General features: G+C 53.2%; 2 protein-coding genes across 6 annotated transcripts; one reads left to right on the top strand and one right to left on the bottom strand.

The window, feature by feature from the left end:
* The first annotated feature begins 13 nt into the window (after positions 1-13).
* Positions 14-4,427, top strand: Elovl1 (ELOVL fatty acid elongase 1). 4 transcript variants are annotated; one of them, XM_057783628.1, is made up of 8 exons: positions 14-213; positions 2,318-2,377; positions 2,532-2,722; positions 2,884-2,964; positions 3,106-3,162; positions 3,240-3,345; positions 3,430-3,566; positions 3,718-4,427. In XM_057783628.1, the coding sequence occupies exons 2-8, from the start codon at positions 2,332-2,334 to the stop codon at positions 3,937-3,939; spliced, it is 840 nt and encodes a 279-aa protein (XP_057639611.1). In that variant the 5' UTR covers positions 14-213; positions 2,318-2,331; the 3' UTR covers positions 3,940-4,427. The 4 variants fall into 4 exon arrangements, with proteins under 4 accessions (XP_057639611.1, XP_057639612.1, XP_057639613.1 ...); XM_057783629.1 differs by lacking the exon at positions 14-213 and adding an exon at positions 234-1,717; XM_057783630.1 differs by lacking the exon at positions 14-213 and adding an exon at positions 234-1,748.
* A 335-nt stretch (positions 4,428-4,762) lies between these two features.
* Cdc20 (cell division cycle 20) lies at positions 4,763-8,420 on the bottom strand. 2 transcript variants are annotated; one of them, XM_057784613.1, is made up of 11 exons: positions 8,344-8,420; positions 8,041-8,229; positions 7,790-7,938; positions 7,604-7,700; positions 7,368-7,496; positions 7,070-7,266; positions 6,857-6,951; positions 6,508-6,736; positions 6,219-6,344; positions 5,236-5,353; positions 4,763-4,949 (listed from the first exon to the last, which is right to left on the bottom strand). In XM_057784613.1, the coding sequence occupies exons 2-11, from the start codon at positions 8,219-8,221 to the stop codon at positions 4,771-4,773; spliced, it is 1,500 nt and encodes a 499-aa protein (XP_057640596.1). In that variant the 5' UTR covers positions 8,222-8,229; positions 8,344-8,420; the 3' UTR covers positions 4,763-4,770. The 2 variants fall into 2 exon arrangements, with proteins under 2 accessions (XP_057640596.1, XP_057640597.1); XM_057784614.1 differs by having other exon boundaries at positions 8,358-8,402.
* Positions 8,421-9,180: the final 760 nt, after the last annotated feature.

The raw sequence follows: 9,180 nt of genomic DNA, 5'->3' as shown, positions 1-9,180 counted from the left end.
CCCGCCCTGGCGACCAGGCGGGTGCTGGACGGCCCCTCCTGCCTCGGCCAGCCGCCCAATCAGCAGGCGCCCCCCGCCCGGCCCGCCCCCTCCCCCTCTGGTGACAGAAAGTCGGCCCAGCAGATGAGGAAGTGGCCGGCAGGCGGCCCTTGGGACTACTCTCCGGCCCTGATCCCTCCGAACCCTCCACTGCTGCCCGCCTGGTTCCCACTGGTGAGTGTGGACCTTCCATGGCTCCCCACGTGCCAGTGCCCCCTGCCTGGCTGGCCAGGCTAGCCCTGCCCTGCCGCCTGCCCTGCCCAGGCTGTGGGCGAGGCTGTTCTAGGGGCGAGTGGGTGGGAGGTCCCAGCTACTGGGGCTGGACCAGCCCAGCATGCTCCCTCCCCCGACACCTTGGCCCCTGACCCCCATTTGCTCACACCTAGTTCTTTTCCAGCACCTCCTGGCCTTGCCCACTCTGTCTCCTCGTCTCCCTTCCCCTTCCTTCCCTTCGCCGGTGCCCTTTTTCACTTCCATCCATCTTAAAGGAACTGACCGTGTTCCACCGTACACACCCGGGTTTCCCTCAAGCTTAGGGAGAAATCCTTCCCAGAAGTCTGACCCCCTGCTGTCCGCTACCGGTGTGTGTGGTGTTGAGTGGGGAGTGAATTGAAGGAGGTGGTTGAGGGAGATAAGGAGCTGGCAAGCTCACATGTGTCAGAGAGGAACCGTGTGTGAGAGCACATGTGCTAGGCCCCACTCCAACATAAGCCACCAACCAGAGTGTGACTGTGTGTGAAGAAATGATCAGTGTCGCTCACCAAGAGCCCTGTGTGGAGGAGGGAGGTGGGAGTGAGGCCATGTTCCCTCACCTCTCCATGTGTCCATACCTGGTTAAGTGTGAGGGCCACTCTGTGAATGCAGTCCCTGCCAGGTGTAAGATTTAGGAGTCCAGTGGGGATGCCTGTTTTGGTGGTGTGGTCAGCAAGATTTGCATGGCTGTATGTGGATGTGTGCTAGCCCCTGGTAGAGCGTGCATGTCTGGGGGTCTGAGGCTAGTGTGTATAAGCGTGAGAGCGCAGATGGGAACGGGAGAGTTGAGCCCTGAGAAAGGACAGTGATGGAGGGCACCTGGAGCACTTAGGTTGTTGGGCAATTGCTTGATCCCTATGGGACAGAGTCCTGGGCTTTCCTGGGTCTAGGCTAGTAGGTTTTGAATCCCTCCCTGTAAGCCTTCCACTCACATTCCTTCCAACTTTGAGGAGGAGGGGCCTAGCCCACGAGGAACCCTCCCAGAGGAGGGAAGATTCCTGAGATCTCCCCCATTCTCCCACCTCCTCACATACCACTGGTGTCCTTGCCCCTCCCTGGAAGGGAAGGGTGATGCCCATTCTGAAGTAGTACAAACTGAGAATTTGTGCTGGTTTGGGAGAGAATACTGGGTGTGTATTTTTAGCAATCTTCTGACCAGAGCTTATCTGGCTGGTCTAAGGTGGCGAGTTTGGAGCCTTGGTTTTCTCAATTCTGGTGGGTCCTGCTCCTCTAGGCATTGACCTGTGGCCTGGACCCACCCTCCACCCAATGCCCATTGTAGCGGGGGCGGGCAGAGGGCGGGGCTGCTGCAAGATCTAGTCAGACAGGTGGAGCCGCCAGGGCAGGAGTCTCAAAGAGCCAGGCTCCAGGAGTGGAAGAGAGAGAGGGGAGCTTGCGGGTGAGAAGAGGAGGAGAGAGACTGAAGGTGAGCACTGGGAAGCAGCCGGAGGCCGGAGGTGAGGGGCCCCTGAAGACAGAGGTTTGTTCAGGTACTGGGGTAGAAAGACCATGGAGGTGGGAATCCTGGCAAGGGAGTCTTGGGAAGGAACCAGAAGGACTTTACTTGAGAGAAAGGGGAGTAAAAGAGGAGAGGCTGGAGGGGGAATAGCTGGAGGAAGGATGATGGAGGGCTCACCTCACTGCCGGGGAGATGAGACTGAAGGGTGAGGAGGGAAGATGAACTGTGCTGTGAGGATGAAGACTCCGGGAGACCGGCCTCAGAGGGGGAGGGAGGCCAGGAAGGAAAACTCAGGAGTAGAGAGAGAGGAGGGGAAGGTGTGGAGAGGAAGGGTGGGACAGCTCTCTGCAGGCAGGCAGGGTGCTTGTGGAGCAGAATGGCCTTTTCTCCCAGTATATCCCTGCTTGCCATGGCTGGGATTAAACTCGGGGCCATGGTGTGCTAGGAAAGTGCTGTACCACTGAGCTCTAGTCGCAGCGAAGCAGGCTGTCTTGTGTCTGTGGACCAAGTGTGGGACAGGGGCATGCAGTGATCCCTATCTGATGCCCACTCTCCATCCCTCCTCAGAGTCCTTAGCCAGGATGGAGGCTGTTGTGAACTGGTATCAGGACTTGATGAAGCTTGCAGGTAAGCTGCTGTCCATAGCCATGCCTTCCCTGGGACCCCAGAATCTAGGTTGATATCCTAATGAAGTCCTTATGAACTATTTCATCCTTTTGTGACCTGATCTCATGACTAGACCTAGAAAGGTATCTTGAACCCTGTGACCTCCTATTCACAGACCCCCGGATCCAGAAATACCCTCTGATGGGGTCCCCCTTGCTAATAACATCCATCCTTCTGACTTATGTGTACTTCGTGCTCTCACTTGGGCCTCGAATCATGGCTAATCGGAAGCCCTTCCAACTCCGTGGCTTCATGATTGTCTACAATTTCTCACTGGTGATATTCTCCCTCTACATTGTCTATGAGGTAGGCTGGAGTGCCTGGGCTGTAGTTCTGTCTGCAGGGTAAGGGTTAGGGCACAGGGCATGGGCCAGTGCATGGCATGTCTACCTTCCAGAGGTTCATTTGGTGAAGGGGAGGAGTTACAGGGAGAGAGGAACTCTGGTCTAATTCTTATTCTCTCCTAGTTCCTAATGTCTGGTTGGCTGACTACGTACACCTGGCGCTGTGACCCTGTAGACTTTTCCAATAGCCCTGAGGCACTTAGGGTAAGTAGAGCCTTAGGTAGGAAATCATAAGCAACCTAGATAAAAGGAGCAGTCAGAGAAGTCCTGTGTGTGGCTGGCCAGTAAGCAGAGGCTGTTTAGGTACTGTGTAAAACGCATTAAGACTGATCTAACTTGTTACAGATGGTTCGAGTGGCCTGGTTCTTCATGTTTTCCAAGGTCATTGAGCTGATGGACACAGTGAGTAGCTATGGATATTAGAACTGGGGGAGAAAGGCAGGCGCTGGCACTCAGCCTTTCCTCCACTCTTCTCGCAGGTGATATTTATTCTCCGGAAGAAAGACGGGCAGGTGACCTTCCTCCATGTCTTCCATCACTCCGTGCTTCCCTGGAGCTGGTGGTGGGGGATAAAAATTGCTCCAGGTGAGCAGTTGAGGCCACTGGAGAGAAGGGTGGCCTCTGGGAGCAGAGGCTGATTTCCTGACTCTTGCTTTCTTTCCATCGTAGGAGGAATGGCCTCTTTCCATGCCATGATAAACTCCTCCGTACATGTTGTCATGTACCTATACTATGGATTGTCTGCCCTTGGTCCTGTGGCTCAACCCTACCTTTGGTGGAAAAAACATATGACAGCCATTCAGCTGGTGAGGGGCCTGATGGGCCTAAAACTAAACCCCCAATATTTCCTTAGTTTCTTCTTTTACCCAGCCAGTCTCATACCGTCCTTCCCTAAAGCCTTATTTCTAGTCTCCTCCCTCCCAAACCTGTTTTTGACCCTTTTTTTTTCTATCCCAGATGCAGTTTGTCCTGGTCTCACTGCACATCAGCCAATACTACTTCATACCCAGCTGCAACTACCAGTACCCTCTCATCATCCACCTCATCTGGATATACGGTACCTTCTTCTTCGTGCTCTTCTCCAATTTCTGGTACCACTCTTACACTAAGGGAAAGCGGCTGCCCCGCACAGTCCAGCAGAATGGAGCTCCAGCTATCACCAAGGTCAAGGCCAACTGAGAAGCGTGGCTTAGCTATTGCCCACCTAAGTGCCTCAGGACTGCACCTTGGGCAGCATCCACCAGTGTCCTCTCCACCTACACCTATGACCAGGGCTCATGTGGTCAGGACTGAGTAGGAGGACTGGTTCTCCCCTCCTCACAGCTGGTCTACAGGGACTACTGTTCCCATCCCTTCTCCCAGCCAGCTCCAGGGATGTGGTCACACTGCTGTCTGCCACCGCAACTGGAGGCTGAAAGGGCTGGACACTTCCCCCTCCCTGCCTTAAACTTGGGAGAGGAACACTCAGGGCTGGCCCCCACCAGGGTCTTGTGGCCTTTCTCCTCACACTGAAGAGGTCAGCAATAATCTGTCACAGTGGACTCAGGCTCCTTTTCACTACACATTGAAGCATGAGCTTCTGGGCCAAAGGTCAGGATGGGCAGCAAGCCTGGCAATACAGGCGGTGTACTCATTTGTGTCTTAATTAAAGTGACAGAAGAAACCACTGAGATTGTGTGAATGTATAAATGGAGGTGGGGCATACAGCGCACAGAGGGATGGGAGTGCTGGCAGTAATTCTAGCTGTGGAGGGTTGCTGAAGCAGAAAGCTCAGAAGTTCAAGGTTAGCCTAGACCCTGTCTCAAATTTATGAAGCTCAGTTGTAAGGTGCTGGGTTCCATCCCCAGTACCACAACAAAATGTGGCTGAAAGTTCCCACAAGATTTCTAGCTCTGATTAGAGTAGGGCAGCCCTTAGGAAGGATGCTTGGGACACAAGAAAGGAAGATACAACTTTATTAAAAAATAAAACAACAACAACAACAAAAAAAAAACCAAGAGGGGTATGTTTTCAACGGATGCCTTGGTGGATAAGGCTACTTTTGGCTACGCTGGCTTTCTCCCTCTCCCGCCGCAGGGCAGGGTCCAACTCAAAGCAGCGCCACAGCCGCAGAGTCTCATCGGCTGCTGCTGATGCCACTGTGGCCCCATCTGGACTCATGGTGAGACTCAGGACCCGGGCTGTGTGACCTAGGGTAAGAGCAGTGCATTTGAGTATAGACACACAACCCTCTAATTGTTAGTCCCCTTGAAATAAAACTTGAATACCATCATCTCACCCTCTTAAATAATTCAGTAGTTTTACTGTATTTATAAGGCTGTGCAATGTTACAACTGGCACCACAGCAATCTAAATCATACTTCCCATCTTCTCCAGAGCCCTTTACTCTTCTCACATTTACCTATTCTCAACATTTCATACAAATGAAATTATACACTATGTAGCCTCTCTGCCTGGCTTCCCTTTGCCACCTACCTTTGAGCTCAGCCACCTTGGCCATGGTTGGGTACTTCCAAATAACCAGCTGGTTCTGGGCAAAGCCATGCCCTGAGATAAGCTCCTTATAGTGGGGAGACCAGAGGATGGAACATACCTGTGGAAAAGAGTTGTTATGGGCATGACATACAGCCCGGGCTACTCAGAATTGAGTCCACTAGTATTAGGAATTCTATAATGGGCTACAGATTGAACCGTAATGGTTCACAGTCCTTACTGTAGTTCCATAAGACAAATATCTATTTTATGGAAGATAAATCCACCAGTAGGAAGTTCCATAAATTGTCCCAAAGTAAGTCCAAGTATATGACTTCAGAGCCAATGCCTGCAGGGAAGGCTGAGTGTGAGGGAAATGAACGGGGTTGGCCGGAGTGTTTACAGCAAGGCACACATCAATGGCAAGAGCCTCGAATGTTCTAATGTATTTGGATCATGTTGTAGGTTGTGGGAGTTCATAGGCTTATGGACAGTAAGATACCACTCAGACTGAAATAGAGAGGAAAGACTGGAAGAGAGGGAACCTGGGCATGGTGACGCATACTTGGAATGCTGAAACAGGAGGATCGCTGTAAGCCTGAGGCTAGGCAGGGCAAAACTCTGTCTCAAAAAAATAAATGATAGTGAGACCCAGTGATGAGGGGACAGATGTGAATGATATTCCAAGATAAAACAATTCTCTTGAAAGATTCTAGGAGACTCAGATCTCTAAGCAGATCTGCCATTCTGAAGCAGTACAAGAGAACAATACATCAGGAAGGCAAGGTGAAGTGACAAGCTTAATTCAGGACATATGGAGGAGGTGATACTTAAGAGGACTTAGGGTTGGAGATAAGCCAAACTTGGAAATGGTGACTCAAGAATAAACCGAGTTAGTTCAGAAATTATCAGGTATAGAGTCAGAGTGGAATTGGCTGGAATAGGTTACAACATGAATCACCACAATCGAGCCCCAACAAAACTACCTGGGACTGGGCATCCACAGCACTCAAACAGGCCCCAGAGCAGACATTCCAAATGCGAATGTGTCGGTCACTGGTGCCTCCTCCGGTCGCCAGAATATTGGACTGCCAGGGACACCACGCAACAGCCTAGGTGGGATGGACAAAGGCTGGGTCAGGTCAGTGGAGAGGCAATAGAGCTGGTCAAGAAGCTCTGAGTGTCCCAGCCTAACCCCACCATGTCATCTCTCTTTAAGAGTCTCTAGTTGTTAGCTGAGGGTCCGCAGAGACCTCAGCTCAAATGCTTCCTCACCTTAACAGCACCTTGATGTTGAGTGAAGGTCTGCAGCGGGGCCCAGCCACTTTCTCCAGGACCACTTGGCCACACGTTCACCACGTTATCATTGCCACCGCTTGCCAGATGTCGTCCATCCGGGGCCCAGCGCAGCCCACATACTTCCTGGCTATGGCCACTCAATGTGGCCACATGGTGTTCTGCTACCCGAACATCATGGTGGTGTATGTGGCCAGAGCGTGAACCACTGAGAAGAAAAGAGATTTAGTTCTGAGGCAGCAGAGAATCAAGTCAGAGCCACTTCAGTTCTGGCAAGAAGTAGGCAGAAATCAGACTTCTGCTACAGACAAGCAAAAACCCCACTGACCTGGACAGAATATAGCTGTTCCAACTTAGAGAGCTTACTCGAGCCGAGTGGCTAGTCATATTCCGAAGCCGTTTCTGCTGTTGCACATCCCATAGCTGTAGAGGTGAGACCACAGGATCAGAGACTGGAGCTGGGCATCAGCATCTTAGCAGCTGAGCTAGCTCTTCCCTAGGGCTGATGACAACAGAGCCACAATACAGGCACCAGCCTCACCTGCACTTCAGCGTTACTGGTGCCCACGGCCAGGTAGTTGCCCTCTTTGATCCAGGCCACGGAGGAAATGTAGTCCCCAGGCTGTTCCATTTGCAACAGCTGCAGGATGTCACCGGTGCCAGCATTCCATAAGTACACACTGTTGTCCAGTGCCACAGCCAGTACATTTCCAGAGCTCCAATCCACGAGGTTCAGGTCTGCCAGAGGCAGAAAGAATGGAACATGAGGTCCTTTGTTGGACTGGTCCATCCCTAGGCCATCTCTCTCCATCCACAGACAAAAACAATGACGCACTTACAGTAGTCATTTCGGATTTCAGGGGCATCGAGTATCCTGTCTGGCAGGGAAGGAATGTATCGGCAAGTCTTCCGGCTGGAGCCAGGCGTGGCTTTCTGGCTGTAGAGGACTTTCAGTCTGTTCTGGTAGCCTGTGGCAACAGAGGGAGTCTAGATCTTCAAACGGATCCCACCCTTGCCTGCGACTTTTCGCAGGAAAAGCCGGCACATGTCTCCCTTAGGAGGGACTGGGACCAACCTTCCGGGGCATTCTGAGGTTTCCCACTGAGTCTGAGGATCTTGGCTTCCTCCACATCAAAACCGTTCAGGTTCAGGGCCCAGGCTTTCTGATGCTCCTGGCAGAGATAGGCGGTAGTGAGGCATGCCGCTATCATCCAAGGGACACATAAAGGTCTCATGCCTCACGACCCCTGGGCAATCATACCTTCTTGGTAGGCGTCTCCCCGTCTTCCGGCTGGTTCTCCTTGCTCAAGAGGAAGCTGGCCACCTCCATTTGGGAAGCACTGCGATGGGGGATATAGCGGTCACCTCCAGGTTTGCTAGGGGTGGTCTGAACCTTGGAATTCGATTTGCCTGGGACAGGGAGAGAGAAGACAGTCTGTCGAGGCCCCTGGAGGGAGCTCGAAGGCCGATTCTCAGCCATTGCATCTCTCCCTCCACCGGCCCCCAACTCACCAGGAGTCCGGCCCGGGGTCCGGCCGGCGCTGTGAGATCTGTTGGCGGCCCGCATGGGCGAGGGCGCTGGGCCTTTGGTTTCCTTCGCTTTGCGCTGCCAGCGCGCAACAGGTGCATTGGGGATAGGCGCGTCCAATTGAAGCAGAGAGTGCAAGTCGCTCTCGAACACAAACTGCGCCATGGCAGCGTCTACGGAGGTGAGAGGCGACCAAGCTCGGGACCGTGCCGGGGTTTCTGAGCTCCGCCGGCCACAGCTCCCACCAGACCGGCACCTCCCCGTACGCTGCCTTCCCAGGCACTAACCCCCAGGTCCTCACAGTCAGTCTGTGCGTCTACAGAACGCGTTCTTTCCCGACCAGCTAAAGGCACGCCGGGCAGTTGTGCTTAAACTCTCCGCTGCAAGCACTCATTGGCTCCTTCAAAACCCAACCGTCTTAACCGTCGCCCTTGCCCATTGGTCGCTGCCCTGGAAGGGGGCGAGTCTTCCGGGAACGATTCTCAGATCTCACGAGAGTGTGGCTGCTCAGCTTGCGGGAGAAATCCCGAACCCACCTCCCGGAGCCTGAGTCCTAGCCCCGAGCGGAGTGCGGTGGGCGGGGCTTGCGCTGCCTGTGGGTCCTCGGCAGCCGCCCACCGCTTGACGTCTCTCCGGGTGGGACCGAGCGAGCAGTTGGTGGGGTTCTGAGAGCCTGAGAATGGTCACACCGAAGCCTGGGTGTGGGTGGTAGAGGTTATATGCACAAGGGTAAACGCGATCCCGAGGAGCCGAGTGGTGTAGAGACCTTGGGCTGGTGGCAACCTGTATGGGGAGGGCAGGAGCTTGTTGGCATGCAGCCGGCTAGCCAAAAACCCTGCTAGGAGGAGATATGCGTGCGTGTGTGATGCTTAACAAAGTGAGACAGAGGGAGGGGGGTCAAAAAAAAAATATTGGGATTCCGGCCTTTTCCGTCGTGAAGATTAGGTTTTAGGTTAGACGGGCCTTGGCTGTCTTTCGCGGGACTTTGGAGTCTTGAGAATTTTAGAGATTCTGTCTTAACCTGGGTTGCGTGCAACCTGCCAGTGAACAATAAACATTTTGGTGTTCTATTTTTGTTTCGTTTTTTTGTTTTTCGAGACAGGATTTCTCTGTATTGGAGCTTG

This window comes from Chionomys nivalis, chromosome 11 (genome assembly GCF_950005125.1).
Source record: "Chionomys nivalis chromosome 11, mChiNiv1.1, whole genome shotgun sequence".
In the NCBI taxonomy this organism is placed as follows: Eukaryota; Metazoa; Chordata; class Mammalia; order Rodentia; family Cricetidae; genus Chionomys; species Chionomys nivalis.
This window is presented reverse-complemented; position numbering and strand designations above follow the sequence as displayed.